General features: G+C 35.0%; 1 protein-coding gene across 1 annotated transcript in view; it reads right to left on the bottom strand.

The window, feature by feature from the left end:
• LOC124360850 overlaps positions 1–19823 on the bottom strand; it is a 125746-nt gene that overhangs the window by 14415 nt on the left and 91508 nt on the right. The window contains exons 10-12 of the mRNA XM_046814799.1: positions 13391–13512; positions 12902–12989; positions 4235–4326 (exon numbers count right to left, since the gene is read on the bottom strand). Coding sequence (XP_046670755.1) covers positions 4235–4326; positions 12902–12989; positions 13391–13512 — 302 coding nt within the window. The remainder of the gene's footprint in view (positions 1–4234; positions 4327–12901; positions 12990–13390; positions 13513–19823) is intronic.

The following is a 19823-nucleotide window of genomic DNA, read 5'->3' as shown; positions in this document are numbered from 1 at the left end:
CAGATTACGAGAGGCTTTAGTGGTGATGGCATCAATGTGGGATTCAGGGCCAAGACTGTGGGAGATTATGATTCCAAGATCTCTAATAGAAGTTTTACGAATGAGAGCAGAGTTATTGAGTATGTAATCAAACAGTATAGGAGCGGAGGAACGGTGAAAGGTGGTGACTGCGCATTTAGCAATGTTCAACTTAAGACTGTTCTGCACACACCAATCATCCAATCCAAGAAGGCAACGTTGAAGTTTTAAGCAATCCTGCAGGGTTGAAACGGATGTGAATATTTTTATGTCATCAGCAAACAATAAACATTTAACATCGATACAGTCAATGATGTCATTGATAAATAAAGTGAATAAAAAGGGACCCAAGTGGGAACCCTGTGGTACGCCAGAGGTAGCAAGAAAAGGTCGGGAGGTGGCACCAGAAAATTTTACAGTCATGGACCGATTTGATAGATATGAACGGAACCACTGAAGAAGGCTGCCCAAAACACCATGAGCCTCCATCTTAGCCAAGAGATGTGGATGACTGACCGTGTCAAAAGCCTTCGAGAAGTCAATATAAACACTGTCGACTTGACTGTGGTTTTGAAAAGAAGATAAAAAAAATGTAGTCCTGATATAGAACGAGATTGGTGACTGTAGACCTACCAGGTGTGAAGCCGTGCTGCTCATGAATAAGAGTACTCCTGAAGGCAAAACTAATGCGATCAAGTACGAGAGACTCAAAAATCTTGCCCAGGGCAGGCTGAATAACAATGGGCCGATAGTTACGAACATTAGTCAGCGTAGATGATTTGTGGATAGGAACCACGTAACTGGACTTCAGGCTATCAGGAAAGATTCCCTGCTCCAGAAGTTTATTGAGAAGCACAGTAAGTTGAGGTGCAAGTAGGGCACTACAATGCTTCAAAACCATCGGTGGTATCTCATCAGGACCGGTTCCCTTGAAAGGGTCAAGAGAAGCAAGTTTACGCTCTACGTCACCCTCAGTGAGAACACAAGAAGAAATATTAATCTCCGAAAGATAATGGTATTGAGGAATGGGACCTGGAGACGAGTTATAAACGGAAGAAAAATGCTCGGCGAAAAGGTTACAGATGCCTTCTGGCGACGACGCCGAGCTGTTATCCAGGTAGTAGGTGTCCGCAGATTCCGTTGAACCCCTGACACTGTCAACGAAACTCCAAAAAGCTCTGATGTTAAGAGGGATCATACCATTAACATAATCGATATAGTTACTGAAACACTGAGAGCTTAACTCTTTGCAAAGATCTCTAAGACGACTAAATTCGATGTAGTCATTAGGGCTGGAAGTAGATTTGAACCTTTTGTGACAAATTTTCTTTCCAATTACTAAGTCCTTCAACTCCGGTGAGAACCAGCAAGGGAATCTTGATTTACCGGTTTTCTTTAAAGGTGTATTCCTTACTACGATTCCATGAATGGTATTGACAAAGTTGTTGAAAGACTCAATGACATCAGGAAAATGGAAGGAAACAGGACCCAATGCATGGTAAAGTTCATTGGAGATCTTCTCAATGTTGCAGCGTCGAAAGTCTCGAATTGAACCCATATGTTTAGACGATATCTTGACTATCGAGATTTCACAGGATAAAGCAGGATGGGCAGATTCCTGTGGTAATATAGAATCGAAAGCGGGAGATACAATTAGTGAATGGTTGGAACTAAAGAGCAAGTCCAGAATAACTCCACGCCCATTCTTGATAGTGTTAACCTGTGACAGCTGAAAAGCGAGTGCCGTGTCAATAAGGCACTTCGAACTCCCACCAACAGCAACAAGATCAGGAGCAGTCCAATTCACATCCGGTAAGTTAAAGTCACCGGCGAAGAGTATAGAATGGGGATTAGAACAAACTGACATCACTTCATCAACAGCATCACAGAATTTACTATAGACTACGGAGTTTTGCTGGGGAGGGATATAAGTTCCTCCAATCAATACAGGATTAAGGGACCCAACACGAAGAAAAACAGATTCAATGTCTACAACAGAGGTAATAATAACATTCACATGCAAGTGTTCCTTGGTAGCAATGAGGACACCACCACCACTAGATTTGAGACTCGTATGAAGTGAACGGTCGCTGCGAAAAACATTGTAATTAGTAAACCCCAATTCCAGATCACTAATGTCTGAGAACAAGTTGGTTTCAGTTAGGATAAGTATGTCATATATACAGGTAGTAACAGCCTTGCGAAGTACATTAAGTTTCGTTCGAAGTCCGTTAACATTTTGGTAATAAACCAAAAGACTGCTACTCCCAACGCTCAGTTTTTTTTGTTATATTGCTTCACTATCTTGGGGATACCATTTACATATTTAATGGTGAGATCAGTCTCACCCTTATCAGTTCTCTCCTTAAGCAAAGATCTCAGTTCAGAGAGATTCGTTCTTTCAGCAGCAGTACGGTCGCGTGAAAAACTCACTTTACTCAGTAGTGGGTCAAGATTGTTCAGAACACTTTTATCAAAGTTCTTAGAAAAAGCAAAGACCACATTAGGCTCGGTAAAAAATGACTTTGAGAGGCCTAGATTTCCCCACGGCAGGTTTACCGATTCGGATAGATTTGAAAGTAGCATCATGGTAAGATGTGCAGAAGCTGCCAACTAACAAGGAAACAAGACGATTATCATGTTCAATTCGGGAAGCAGCTCGACTACCATTAAGTTGAGAGACCGGGTGGGTGTCACCCAAAAAAGGTGACACCCGGTGCGGCCCGCCCCCGTCTCCCCCCCTTTGCTACACCGCTGCACCCACCCACTGCGGCCTAGCCCGGCCCGGCCTTTATGTATAGTCGAAATACACGCAAACAAAATATGAAAAACCGGCCCCGACACAATCAACCGAAGTCGGATACGCTGGGCCGGTCGTAGCAGCCAACGTTCTCATGGGACCTCCATCCACTCCTACAATCGACCTCCGCAGTATAGTAGACCGTCGATTCACCCTTACACTCAAACATTTCGATATTTGCGGTCAGTTACGTGCAGCTCGGTTACCGTGATGTAAGTGACGCATAGCCACCCAGAGTAGGTCACACTGAAAGCTGTCCAGCCAGAAGGAGCCTTTCCTCTGGGTTCACACGTAATGTGAGTCGTATGGGTACTAACGTATAATGTCAATGCTTTACCGACTTATACTATATCTTAAAATTTAATTAAAGAATTTATTTGCCTAACATTTAATACTTTATGTATCCTAAACGTGTGTGTGTCCTTTTTGTACCCCAAAAGCCTATTCGCATTAGCCGATACAAAATATCCATTTCTTATGTCCTACAACTTACAAAATATGCTAAATCGCAGAATTGCCGGCTTGTGTCGAGTTTGACATTTTCATTATTTACTATAAATAACGGTAATAATATATAATAAGAAGAATGAATGGTTATTTGATTTTAATATCAATTACAATACACCGTATGGTAGTTTTTCTAGGCTTTGACACATCACTCTTATACAGTACAGTCATGTTATACAATTTTTAATTAATAACAAACATTTCAGCTTAATGTTATATACAACTCTAACCTTTTTTATTAGCTTTTAACTCCCTCAAAGTTTTCAAACTATTCCGTTCTAGTTTTCAAAATGACATTAATACTGCAGATACCTCGCTCGGTTGTATGGGAGTCTTTACGCTAATCAAACGACTCTGGTGTTATCTGCATTGCCTCTTTAATGGAGTACGGATCGTGGCGAGTCGCCTATGATGATGACCCTCCGACAGCGCTGTGCTGTTAGTCTGTAGTAACTTGTTTATATTATTATTCCCCAATTTCTCTTTCATATTTTATCCTGTATAATCTCATTTTCGCAGGGTTTTTTTTTAACAAACAAAAATAGAGAATAAAATTAAACAGGGTTTTTTTTAACAAACAAAAATAGAGAATAAAATTAAATGAAAGGGTTTTAATTTTAACACAAGATGTCATACTAATGTTGGATATCGTTTAATGGAACGGAAAACTATATTGCGCAGGTTAGAGCTGCCAAAGCAAACAAGACGTTAAAAGGACCAGGACCTGCGATATCGATTGAGCTGGATTTACAAATGGTTGCACTCAACTCAATCAGAATGTGCTGCTTACTTTAACACGTTTGATCATCCCTTTGCGGCAATTACAAGCTTACTGCTTACTGAAGTATTACTTACTAAAGTACGGCTTAATGATGAATTACAGTCACTGCTACGTAATATCTTACTTACCCTTGACATCTGATCGATTAACTGATCTAGAGTATCCTTCTTGTCTTCTTCGCGCAGGATCTCTGAAATGACTGATATCATCCTAGCAGTACCTATAATAAAAACATCATCCTAGCAGTTCCTATAATAAATATCATCCTAACAATACCTATAATAAAAACATCATCCTAACAGTACCTGTTATAAAATATCATCCTAGCAGTACCTACAAAAACATCATCTTAGCAGTACCTGTTATAAAATATCCCCTAAAAGTAACTATAGTAAAATATCATCCTAACAGTACATGTTATAAAATATCATCCTAGCAGTAACTATAATAAAAACATCAACCTAGCAGTGCCTATAGTAATATATCATCCTAGCAGTACCTATAATAAAAACATCAACCTAGCAGTTCCTATAATAAATATCGTCCTAAAAGTACCTATAGTAAAATATCATCCTAACAGTACATGTTATAAAATATCATCCTAGCAGTAACTATAATAAAAACATCAACCTAGCAGTGCCTATAGTAATATATCATCCTAACAGTACCTGTTATAAAATATCATCCTAGCAGTACCTATAATAAAAACATCAACCTAGCAGTGCCTATAGTAAAATATCATCCTAACAGTACATGTTATAAAATATCATCCTAGCAGTAACTATAATAAAAACATCAACCTAGCAGTGCCTATAGTAAAATATCATCCTAACAGTACCTGTTATAAAATATCATCCTAGCAGTACCTATAATAAAAACATCAACCTAGCAGTGCCTATAGTAAAATATCATCCTAACAGTACCTGTTATAAAATATCATCCTAGCAGTACCTATAATAAAAACATCATCCTAGCAGTACCTATAGTAAAAACATCATCCTAGCAGTACCTATAGTAAAAAATATCACCCTAGGTTTTTTATAACCTACTAGCGGGCCCGGCGCGCTTTGCTGCGCATTTCAATAATTTTTTGCAAAAGTTGCCCGCGGCTTCGCACGCAATTTCCCGTTGAAAACAGTACACTATATTCACTTATTCTTTTTCTATCACATTCTAAACATTGCTGAGATAATTGATAGTCGTTCCATCGTGAGCCTCTTGGGCGTATTATGAAGGTATGTACCATATTCCTGCCTCTATCTAGCTGTTACCCACGGCTTCGCACGCAAATCTTAAGAACCGAAGTCCTTATATTACTTAGTAAATTTTTTTTTTACTATAATAAATTTTAGATTAAATTAGTTATATCTCCGATGCCACGATTGAGCTTGCTTTGTTGTCTCGATCAAGAGAATATGTACACACGGAGTTTTGAGAACCATACTTCTGTCAAAAAAAAAACAACTAAGGTTGATTTTATAACATTCTTTATATTTGTAGCCAACGTAAGATAGTAATTATGATATCTGCATTGCTCTTCTGATCAAGCATGAGCATGGTTTATATTAAATAAATATTGCAGTTAAAGGTGAATTTTTACGTCAAATTTGAATTGTATTATCTGGATAGTAAAGTCTATGTTTAACAGTGATTGCAGAAACAGTTTAAACAAAATTTGTCGTTTCTCTTAAGCTTACTCTATGCTTTAAAACTATAAGTGTAATATATGTTTACAAAGAACAGCTGATTAAAAATTTGAAAAGACGTTAACATATGTTTGCTGCAATGCATTTCTTATGGGTATTTCTGTAACCAGTGGGGCGGAATCCTGAATCGGGAAAGGGATGGGCATAGCTTATAAACCTTCTCCGTGGAAAAATACATATACGTACAAATTTTCATCATGATCGGTCCAATAGTTCACGATTCCATAAAGGACAAACACACAAACATTCATTTTTATATATATAGAAGAAGATAATAAAAAATAGATCGTTAGACTTATGTTACAAAGATTGCTAAACTATTCATAATGTAGTTTATCCCAGACACAATTATTGAAAAACTGAAATAAAAATATTAATTTAATCACGGTTTTGTAATTGATGTGTACTTAAAATTTAAATACCTCCAACAACCATTCATCTCCAAGTAAGTAGGTTAAAATCAAGGCTAAGTCCATCAAGAACACCAATTGATTTCTACAGTATTAACAATTGCATATTTTAGAGATTTACTTCCCAACTATTTATGATTCATTAAAACGTTACGTATCATTGAAATCTAATAAATTAATCATAAAATAATGCAATTAAAGAATTGGAACAACAGTTTTTTTTATAACAGTTTTCATTTTAAAATTGGTTTCTTACATGTTAAAGCCATCTGATAGCTCAGATAATTTTAAACTAGTTAAACTGTTATTTTATTTTAAAAGTTGTATTCATAAATTTAATTTTCCTAATTTCTTCAACATTTTTAAGCTTTTGTTCAATTTGGTGCAACTTGAGGCCTTTTCACTAACATACGTTTGACGCTAAAATATCAGAATAAATCATAGGCTTATGTAATACGATGTAAGTTTTAGAACACTTTCACTGCCGTAATTTCTAATATATTCATACTACACTTGGTACAGAGACCGTATTTACACTTGGCATGGATGGGTGAGTTAACTAGTCTTAACCAATGAAAAGTTTCAATATGGCGGTTATTCAATATTTGTACAAAATTTGACTCCACTTATTCCAAATATCGACAAATGTAATAGATTAGTATAAACATTGATACGTTTTCCAAAGTCTTGGTGGACAGACGAGTATTCTCTAGTAGTAGCTCAAAGAACTTTCTACTTTTTTTAAATTTAAAAATGACCTGTCAGCTATTAGTTACCGAAAATTCCTCAACTAAAAGCTGGGATGTGGTACAAAAGGCGAAGCCAGTAGGCTGGGTGAATATTTTAATGCCAGAAGCGAACATAAATCTTCTTCAATTTTTTTGTTTGAAGGTTGTTTTTGACGATGGAAGGATTGTGAAGGAAACAGGATTTTCCCCGAAATTTGCCACCGTTCAGTGAAACAAAAGGTGTGTTACTGATTTCTTGTTTCACTGAACAATTGCAAATGTCTGGAAAAATCCTGTTTCCTTCACTTCTTCAATTGCTTGAAAATTAGTGCAAAAATTTAAATACAATGATGTATGTACCAACAATGAGTTCGAATTAAATGGTAATAAGAATCAAGGGGTTGTTTCTTATTCGTGGAATAATTTTCTTCCAAATGAATATGAAGTAGTTCAATTACACACATTTTAAACTGGTTAACCCTAATTGTGGTTTATGGATGAACTTTACAATTGAGGAACTAGAATTGGCAATTTACTCTAAAAAGAGGGATACTTTCCCAGGTTTAGATGGTATAAACTATAAAATAAGAAGTACTTACCATCGAATGCATTATTATCTTGAAGATATTTAATGATAGATGGAATATCCATGTTGAAAAAAGGTATTGGTCTATTGTAACCTTCTCCTGATAAAAATAAGGTTTCGTGCATGGTTAAAAATTTGAATACTACGATTAAAAATGGGTCAGAGGGGTTAAGAAAAAATGAAGATCATACCGGATACACAATATGGTTTTCGAAGGAAAAGAGGCTGTAATGTTATACGAGAATATTGACATTTTTTATCATAAATGCACACCGAACTATCTCTAAGTGAGTCGATAATGGCCACATCACTATGCATTAGTGGTGCGCATGAAAATGTTTCCATTCCTGTTCTACGTAGAAAGATAGAAGGGTTTGGAATTTCTAATAAATTAGTTAAGTATTATCATCAATGGTTAACCGATAGAGAACGGGCCATAAAAGAGAATATTTCGAGTCCAAGATTGTTTTCAATTTATACTGCATGGATAAATAATTTCATGATAAGTCCAGTCAAGTCATTAAAATACGCGGATGATTTTCCTTTATACTACATTGGCACGGATTGACTGGGTTAAAACTCAAACTAATGCTCAAAATGCTCTTGAGGAAACATTTGAAAATTTATATTTGAAATTTACCAGTGTAAAAGTAAATAATAACCTTTTATATAAACATTAAATGTAGGCCCTGTATATCTTAAAGTGGATGGTAGAGAAATACCTGTAGTCGAACAATACTTGGAAGTCATATAAGATAATAAGTTTAATCTAAGATCTCACATTGAAAACAGATGCAAGATCTGTTAAGTTAAGGATAGTGGCATTATTAAATCATTAGGGAGTAACAGTTTCCATCCTGATTTGGTTTTACGAATGTATAAAGCCCTTATAAAACCTAGACTAAATTTTTGTAGTTTTATCTTGATTAATGCAAGGATTGAAAGATTTTTTTTAATTATATGAGATACAAAATTTAGCTATTAAAATGCAATCAGAGCTATAAAAAGCACGCCTACCATATTTTTACAAGCTGAGTGCAATATATATCCACTTAATATATAAGGAGGTAAATGTTAACAGACAGATTTAAGTATTTAAAAAAGCTTAGGAAAATTTCACCCAACATGGTATACGTTAGTTTATTTGTGGATTTTTTTATTCTCAACGGTAAATCCATTTTACGACGTCATATTTAAGAGATAGAAAATTTACGACCACAACAATATTTTAATACGTTTTAAGGACATAAATTTTCTTTTACATTATCATGTACAACAAAAATAACAATAATATGATACAATAATCCAACAATAATTGGTATCAAGTAAATAAGGAATAATATCAAGAAATAATGTTTAGAACAAAATGTTAACAAGATCAAGAACAAGTCAGCTATAATTCAATTACAGAAGTAAACAGGAAATCGAACAACAAGATCAAAGAGTAATCAACAAGGGTGACCTCTACAACAATAAATATGCGAAAGAACTAACAACAGCTGAGATTACAATAAATTTATACTATAGTTATTATACCAGTAATATGTAAAATTATAATATTAAAAATAGTATATTATGTTATAATATTTTTTAATTTTATTTATTAAAATATTATTATTATATATTTATAATATTATTATAAATTATAATATAATTATTATATTATTTTTTTTTGTAATTATAATAGTGATATGAAAAAGTAACAACAATAACCATGGGTAATATTACCAAATAAAAACTTCAAATGATGTTAACCTCAAATCTAGTTTATTGGCGAAAGAAAAAACTTCCACCGTTTAACCATTCCTTGAACGGAATAGCTAATAATATCCGAATTCTGAGAACAAATTGGATTTTAAAAATTTACAAAGATTTGGATAAACCCTTTGTGGTTACCAATATAAAACTATAAATCGTGTAGACACAACAGGAAAAAATACTAAGAGTACGAATGTTTTTAAACAATCATTCCTAGAAAGTCACATAACATCAAAACAATACATAGAAAACAACAAAAGTTTTATACATATTTACTAATTGATCAAAGACCAAAGAAGTTGTAGGCCTTACCAACTACATACCTGCATTTTTGTATTTTATTGTTTAAGTATTAAAAAAGTATACATTTTTACATAAAAAACTGGTGTTGGTGCTTTTTTATAACATCTTTAAACTGAGAAATTTACGAACAAATCGATATATAAAGTAGGGGAAAGTGCTGTACCTTGGGACAGTCTAGAAAGAATAACTTTTTATACACGCTATCGATGTTCTAGTGGAATAAAATAATTAATCTTTGATTAATTGAATCTTGAAAAAGCTAACGCCTTTAAGCTTTTTAGGGAATCAGTTACAGGCTTTTGTTTAAAATAATAAATAAAAATATATTTATTATTTACGTCTTTATTTATTATTATTTATTGCATATGTCCCAAGGTACAACTCTGTGTATGTTGTACCTTGGGACTGGTAAATAATAATTTTAAAATTGTAAGAATAATTCATTTATTTCTTATAAATCAGCATAGAGCTCAAAATATTATATAAACTGAAACACTAACACTACAGGTTTTTTTACAAATACAATTTTTTTTAGTAAATTAGTATGAACCTTACAATAAAAATATAAAATTCCTCCACATATTAAGTAGAAAAATTATCAATAGGAATGTTTAAAAATGTGAAAAACTTAAGATAGGATCTTAACAGTCATTATCACGCCATGTATATTTCTGCATGTACCACTGAAATCGACAGAGAATTTCACACCACAATTTTGCCCTTGGGGAGATCGCAAATGCGTTGGCTACGGAAGCTTTGACACAAAGTCACTTTCGTCCATTTCATGAACTTTGTCATTCTTCTTAATAAAGGTGTTAGGACCAGTTTTGGTGAATTGATTAACCTCATAAGAAAATTCACCCATTCCAAAAACTTCTACAATGTTAAACTTTGTTGCCCTTTCCCCTGAAAACTTAACTAAAACATAATCTCCACTTTTTATATCAACTTCTTCAAATTCAAATTCCCCTACAGCCTCTTCCTCATCATTTATGATTTCATTTATAAAATCCTCCAAATTTTCATCATCTGCAGAAAGCAAGTTGATTAATTTTATTCATCTTCAGAGCTTGACGATTCTTGTTTTATTTTACTCTTTGTTTTAGTTTTCAATATATTCTTTTGGAAAAGATGCTGTGGCTTTGTTTTACCTTTTTTTAACTTACTTTGGATGATTTCATTTTTTTCGGGAGTGTCTGTAAGAGTTCTTGTTCTACCATGCTGTCTCCTTCGAGAAGTTTTTTTCCTGGCCCCTGCCTTGGAAAAAGGTCGTACCATTTCCGGTGTTAATGTGGTTTTATTCAAACCTGATATCGAAGGACGGGTTAAATCAGTCAATGGTTCAGAAATCTCCTTAGATGAGGTCACAGGAGAATAAACTACTGGTCTTACCTCACCTACACTAGTCACCGGAGATTCGAGGAAATGTAATCATCGCTATTCCATTTTCTTTTGCCAAGTTCAGCGACTCAAATTGAAATGTGAGTTTCATGGTTGTCAAGTACAAGGAGTACAGGATCATTCTTACTTGGTTTGACATTCTTGATGAAGTGACTTAGATATTCTACAAATAAGGATTCAGTAGACCAACCACAAGAGTTTGCTCCTCCAATTGATCCATTTGGAGCACCTATCAACATATGCTGTTTAAAATTTACCCTAGGGAAGACGATCATCGGGGGTACGCTGTTCCCTATAGCATTTACACAGGATATCACTGTTACATTCAAACCCCTTCACCTGATGTTACTGATCCAACTTGTTTACTCCCCTTAGCACAAATTACTTTAGGAGGAACATGAACAGTTGAATACCTGTCTCATCCAGGTTATTTATTTTGGCAGGCGTAAAGCTATGGCGCTCCATAACAAGCTTAATATTATCGAAAAACATTTTGACATTTTCCTTGTTAAAAGCAGTAGCTCCCCCAAGACTAGTGGCCTCGGGTTTTCGCAAGCTAAGTGTAGGATGTCGTTTACGAAAGCCACGAAGCCAGTTTTTCCCTGCACATTCGTTGTTACGCCATTCTTGAGGGAGAATGGTGGTACTGTTTGGTTCCTCAGTAAGGTTATTGGCGTACTGCCAAGCTAAACGCAACGTGTCTTTAGCTGACAAGCCATGGTGCAAAGTTGCTGCCTTTTTTAAATATTCAACAACATGAAGCTCCTAAATAGTTGTAAATACCTTTTTCACAGCATTTTTTGTTGCATCATATTCAAAAGAACCACTTTCTTCTTTTCCTTTGTTCTTTAAGGAATTCTGGTATGGCTTACGGTTGAGTTACTCAAATCATACTTATCAGCCGCTTTATTAACTGCCAGTTTTCCTTCCAAGACATCGTTGACTGCCTGCTCCAAGGCTGTCTTGTCAATCTTCTGACGTTTTGCACCTGACTTGCTTCTATGTAAATAAAAAAAAATAATTACAATTACAACTGGAAGGGAAGTAACTATTTACTCATTATCCACAGACAATTTGTAAATAATTAAATTTTTAATCCAAAATAAGGAATATACTTTTAATATCTTTTAAAATTCATAATAAAATGTAAATGATATTGTAGATAGCTCACACATTTAGGTTAATTATTGCTTTAAATATTGCAGGTAGCTTAAAAACACATTTAATGCCATGGTAAAGTATAAAAGAATAAATACTCATGGCTTTAAGAATATTTTTTGAAAAGTGTACCTCGGGACATCCCAAGGTTCAACACTAGACACAAGAAACAAAACTGAACTACAAACCTGTTATAGGTTATGTTTACTCAAATGTAGCAGTTGCAAAACAAGCATCAGAAATCTTTAGTACCAAATTAACAACAGAAAATAATTAGACTACATAATTGAAACCTTGAAAAATAGCTAATCAAGATTCAAAATATTTACTTACCATAAGCAAGCAAATTCATAAATTCAACTTCAGAAGGAGAACACAGCCAGCAAATAGATTGATATCTTACACTACCTACTCTGGTGGTGAAAGAAAGAACTATGAACTCTTAGATCATTGTTAGGTTAACCGATAACTGCACCAACTCGTTTGTCCCAAGGTACGGCACTTTCCCCTAAATATGTTTAAAGTATGACATTGCTATTTAATAATGTCCCTTTTCGTAAATACGTGCTTAGTGATCTTGCACTGTAGACTGCTCAACCCCTTTTATAGGTTGCAAACGAAGAACTCAATACTCGAGAAATATAAGTACAGATATATGTCGGTAAATATAGCGGTACAGATAATAATTACAATATTTTAACTATTTAGATTGACTAAAAGTGTATTAATTATCATTATCACTTACGATAATGCAAATTTGAAATGTAAGAGCTTGATTCTCCAAGAAGTTCCTTAATGTATTCTGCGCCGTACCCGTCCGAGCGTTCAGTTAGCTATAAAAAGCAAAATCATTACATAGTTTTCGGCTATTTTATTAAACTAGAAGGGGGTGTACGAGCAATGGATTAAAACCATGTGAATCTGAATTGTCAGTTTTTACTTTGTATTGAAATAATACAATTTCAGTTTCAGGCTTGAAACATTTGAAATGAAAATATCCTGGTATTTTAAATTGTTTTATGCTTGGCCTTATATTGTTTAAAGGACAACTAATGTGTAAATAAGAACTAAAACACTTTGTCATACCTCCTTTCTTTATACCAAAAGACTTGTGAGCAGAGAAATATACAATAAAAGATAGGCAGATTGGCATCAACAAGTCTAACAAAATCATCATTAAAATTGCATAGCCCAACCTAGTATACATAGAATGCGTAACTTGTAGAGTACCTACCGATACTTGTAATGTTTTAATAGTTGATAGTCCATTTGAGTTGATAATGTGGATATTTACAGACCCCCTTGTAAGCATGAATGCAGAGTACCTTCCTGATCTGGATGTACCCATCATCCTACCTGTAAACATTACAATAGGCTTTAAAAATTCAGAATTACAATAGTGTTGCTTTGCTGGTATTACCTTGAAGCTGTGCAGTGGTGTGTAAAATATTATTGCAAGTCTGGGTTGTGGCCAAGAACGGAACCATGAAAAACTTTGGAGGATCCAGACTGTTATTTTCCATAGTGGATAGAAAGTAAGGCAAGTGCAGTCAACCGCTCATTCCCCATTTTGTTCCTTTAAAAGTTCTTAACCCGTTTCAATGGTGAGAACGCTCTTTCAGCTGTACATACCAGTAATAGTAAATTATTTAAACAATAATAATAGTTTTTTTTATTGAAAATTTAGGGGGGGAGGTTCGGGCCCCTGAATCATCTTGCTGGGCTACGTCTTTGGTTTTGTCAAATAAACTATTGTTTAATGTACTTGCGCCTGAGAAATATTGTTTGAACTTTGAACTAGCGAAGTGAGTATATAATTTTATTTTATACAATGACACTAATATTAAAATTATTATTATATCTCTTTACATCATTAACAAATAATAAATAGCCAAACTCGCAATGATATGGCTCGCACATATCAATGATATGTCTCGTACATATCAATGATATGTCTCGTACATATCAATGATATGGCTCGTACATATCAATGATATGTCTCGTACATATCAATGATATGTCTCGTACATATCAATGATATGGCTCGTACATATCAATGATATGTCTCGTACATATCAATGATATGGCTCGTACATATCAATGATATGTCTCGTACATATCAATGATATGTCTCGTACATATCAATGATATGTCTCGTACATATCAATGATATGTCTCGTACATATCAATGATATGTCTTGTATATATCAATGATATAATGTCAATGATACGTGATATCATATCAATGATTTTTGGTAATCTACATACAAATATTACAATGTATAACCAGTACTTGGAGCCCCTCATGTGGTTAGTCAATATATTGTTGTACTAGCAGAGGGTCGATACTGACCCCGTGGACAAGTCAATAGTCTACGTTCATAATACAGCCAAGACGTCAAAGTCGTGTAGCATCAAATAAAGTTGAGTGAGGAAACGATGCTATGATAACTACATAAAATAATCAATCCCCGCTGGTTTTCCTGTGACTGCGAATTAAATCTGAAGAACTGTAATCAATGGCCATGTGACCTCTGCTCATTTTGACGACATTCACACCATGTTAATGGAAATTATTTCAGGTCTTTTTTTCTTCATTTTCTTCTACAATAATTTAATCTAGAATATTGTACCAAAACGAAACGCTGCGAGTTTTCAAGTAACAGCGTTGTTAGTGAAAAGCCGTTTTGCTATCACTAATATTTGGGATGTCATAATCTACGTGAGTTAAACCATTTATAAACTGAAGGACTTCCAATCTACGTGAGTTAAACCATTTATAAACTGAAGGACTTCCAATCTACGTGAGTTAAACCATTTATAAACTGAAGGACTTCCAATCTACGTGAGTTAAACCATTTATAAACTGGAGGACTTCCAATCTACGTGAGTTAAAACCATTTATAAACTGAAGGACTTCCAATCTACGTGAGTTAAACCATTTATAAACTGAAGGACTTCCAATCTACGTAAGTTAAACCATTTATAAACTGGAGGACTTCCAATCTACGTGAGTTAAACCATTTATAACCTGAAGGACTTCCAAAAATGATACAAGCATATTTTTGTTTTTGAGCGCAAAAGGTAGAGTTCATCATTTAAGAGAACTTAAAATAACGTATTATACTTCACGTTATAAGCTGCCTTTATTTCCACCTCATTTTTAAGATAGACTCAATAACTCATAAATAAAATGATAAAGAGTATTTGCTTTGTAACTTAAAAAATCAAATTATCTTGAACTTTGTATTGTTACTATCTTGTCAATAGTTTATTTTGTCCATAATTCTCGCTTCATCAAGATCTTAAAAACGATATATGGTTGGATTTATAGTTACATTAACGATTTTCCACATATTCCTCAAAGATCATAAACTCCCCTAGGAAGATTACAAGTCGGTATTGATCAAGAATTATATTTATAAGATTGTGAGTTGTTTTAAAAAGATTAACTTGTTCAAATTCAACCGTTAAGTGATTTTTAACTTCAAATACAAGTTCCAGTAGTGTTAACAAAATTAAAACGAAAACCTAACTATTAAAAATACCTAAAAAAGAACACAGCATCAGATTACAGAAAACCTGGTAGTCCGAGATAAAGAATACATATTGATTACTGATTGATTAGAGTAATTGGTTATTTATTAGCAAGAATCACGATAAAGTTTTGATTCACACTTGCTGTCAAAAAATGGCACCTCACAACTAAAATTGATGATGTAATTATAACTGTATTAGCAATTTCGACGACATGAAGTGGAAACTTTAGATGTTAGTCCTTAAAATATTATCATGCCACCCACACAAATATGTGTAATAACTCTATGTTAGGTCCTAATTACAACTAAAAATGGAATATGTTAAATTTAACAAGCAATGTTAATTATGTATGTTTATTAGGCAATGTATGTACTGGCGCAAACAAACCAGCGATATACAGGCAGTATATGTACATGGCCCAAACAAACAACGATATATTAGGCGATGTACGTACATGGCCAAAACAAACAAGGGATATATTAGGCAATGCATGTACATGGCCCAAACAAACAACGATATATTAGGCGATGTATGTACATGGCCCAAACAAACAACGATATATTAGGCGATGTATGTACATGGCCCAAACAAACAACGATATATTAGGCGATGTATGTACATGGCCCAAACAAACAACGATATATTAGGCGATGTAATGTACATGGCCAAACAAACAACGATATATTAGGCGATGTAAGTACATGGCCAAAACAAACAACGATATATTAGGCGATGTATGTACATGGCCCAAACAAACAACGATATATTAGGCGATGTATGTACATGGCCCAAACAAACAACGATATATTAGGCGATGTATGTACATGGCCCAAACAAACAACGATATATTAGGCGATGTATGTACATGGCCCAAACAAACAACGATATATTAGGCGATGTATGTACATGGCCCAAACAAAACAACGATATATTAGGCGATGTATGTACATGGCCCAAACAAACAACGATATATTAGGCGATGTATGTACATGGCCCAAACAAACAACGATATATTAGGCGATGTATGTACATGGCCAAACAAACAACGATATATTAGGCGATGTATGTACATGGCCAAACAAACAACGATATATTAGGCGATGTATGTACATGGCCAAACAAACAACGATATATTAGGCGATGTATGTACATGGCCAAACAAACAACGATATATTAGGCGATGTATGTACATGGCCAAACAAACAACGATATATTAGGCGATGTATGTACATGGCCAAACAAACAACGATATATTAGGCGATGTATGTACATGGCCCAAACAAACAACGATATATTAGGCGATGTATGTACATGGCCAAACAAACAACGATATATTAGGCGATGTATGTACATGGCCCAAACAAACAACGATATATTAGGCGATGTATGTACATGGCCCAAACAAACAACGATATATTAGGCGATGTATGTACATGGCCCAAACAAACAACGATATATTAGGCGATGTATGTACATGGCCCAAACAAACAAGGGATATATTAGGCGATGCATGTACATGGCCAAAACAAACAACGATATATTAGGCGATGTATGTACATGGCCCAAACAAACAAGGGATATATTAGGCGATGCATGTACATGGCCCAAACAAACAACGGTATATTAGGCGATGTATGTACATGGCCCAAACAAACAACGATATATTAGGCGATGTATGTACATGGCTCAAACAAACAACGATATATTAGGCGATGTATGTACATGGCCAAAACAAACAACGATATATTAGGCGATGTATGTACATGGCCAAAACAAACAACGATATATTAGGCGATGTATGTACATGGCCCAAACAAACAACGATATATTAGGCGATGTATGTACATGGCCCAAACAAACAACGATATATTAGGCGATGTATGTACATGGCCCAAACAAACAACGATATATTAGGCGATGTATGTACATGGCCCAAACAAACAACGATATATTAGGCGATGTATGTACATGGCCCAAACAAACAAGGGATATATTAGGCGATGCATGTACATGGCCAAAACAAACAAGGGATATATTAGGCGATGCATGTACATGGCCAAAACAAACAACGATATATTAGGCGATGTATGTACATGGCCCAAACAAACAACGATATATTAGGCGATGTATGTACATGGCCCAAACAAACAACGATATATTAGGCGATGTATGTACATGGCCCAAACAAACAACGATATATTAGGCGATGTATGTACATGGCTCAAACAAACAACGATATATTAGGCGATGTATGTACATGGCCAAACAAACAACGATATATTAGGCGATGTATGTACATGGCCAAAACAAACAACGATATATTAGGCGATGTATGTACATGGCCCAAACAAACAACGATATATTAGGCGATGTATGTACATGGCCCAAACAAACAACGATATATTAGGCGATGTATGTACATGGCCCAAACAAACAACGATATATTAGGCGATGTATGTACATGGCTCAAACAAACAACGATATATTAGGCGATGCATGTACATGGCCAAACAAACAACGATATATTAGGCGATGCATGTACATGGCCCAAACAAACAACGATATATTAGGCGATGTATGTACATGGCCCAAACAAACAACGATATATTAGGCGATGTATGTACATGGCCAAAACAAACAACGATATATTAGGCGATGTATGTACATGGCCCAAACAAACAACGATATATTAGGCGATGTATGTACATGGCCCAAACAAACAACGATATATTAGGCGATGTATGTACATGGCCCAAACAAACAACGATATATTAGGCGATGTATGTACATGGCCAAACAAACAACGATATATTAGGCGATGTAGTACATGGCGATGCATGGCAAACAAACAACGATATATTAGGCGATGTATGTACATGGCCCAAACAAACAACGATATATTAGGCGATGTATGTACATGGCCCAAACAAACAACGATATATTAGGCGATGTATGTACATGGCCCAAACAAACAACGATATATTAGGCGATGTATGTACATGGCCCAAAACAAACAACGATATATTAGGCGATGTATGTACATGGCCCAAACAAACAACGATATATTAGGCGATGTATGTACATGGCCCAAAACAAACAACGATATATTAGGCGATGTATGTACATGGCCAAACAAACAACGATATATTAGGCGATGTATGTACATGGCCCAAAACAAACAACGATATATTAGGCGATGTATGTACATGGCCCAAACAAACAACGATATATTAGGCGATGTATGTACATGGCCCAAACAAACAACGATATATTAGGCGATGTATGTACATGGCCCAAACAAACAACGATATATTAGGCGATGTATGTACATGGCCCAAAACAAACAACGATATATTAGGCGATGTATGTACATGGCCCAAAACAAACAACGATATATTAGGCGATGTATGTACATGGCCCAAACAAACAACGATATATTAGGCGATGTATGTACATGGCCCAAAACAAACAACGATATATTAGGCGATGTATGTACATGGCCAAACAAACAACGATATATTAGGCGATGTATGTACATGGCCCAAACAAACAACGATATATTAGGCGATGTATGTACATGGCCCAAACAAACAACGATATATTAGGCGATGTATGTACATGGCCCAAACAAACAACGATATATTAGGCGATGTATGTACATGGCCCAAACAAACAACGATATATTAGGCGATATATTATGGCGATGTACATACGATGACGATACGATGTACATGGCCAAAACAAACAACGATATATTAGGCGATGTATGTACATGGCCCAAACAAACAACGATATATTAGGCGATGTACATGGCCCAAACAAATGGCGATGTATGTACATGGCAAACAAACAACGATATATTAGGCGATGTATGTACATGGCCCAAAACAAACAACGATATATTAGGCGATGTATGTACATGGCCCAAAACAAACAACGATATATTAGGCGATGTATGTACATGGCCCAAACAAACAACGATATATTAGGCGATGTATGTACATGGGCCCAAACAAACAACGATATATTAGGCGATTGTGTATGTACATGGCCAAACAAACAAGGGATATATTAGGCGATGCATGTACATGGCCAAAACAAACAACGATATATTAGGCGATGTATGT

This window comes from Homalodisca vitripennis, chromosome 4 (assembly GCF_021130785.1).
Source record: "Homalodisca vitripennis isolate AUS2020 chromosome 4, UT_GWSS_2.1, whole genome shotgun sequence".
NCBI classification, from domain to species: domain Eukaryota; kingdom Metazoa; phylum Arthropoda; class Insecta; order Hemiptera; family Cicadellidae; genus Homalodisca; species Homalodisca vitripennis.
This window is presented reverse-complemented; position numbering and strand designations above follow the sequence as displayed.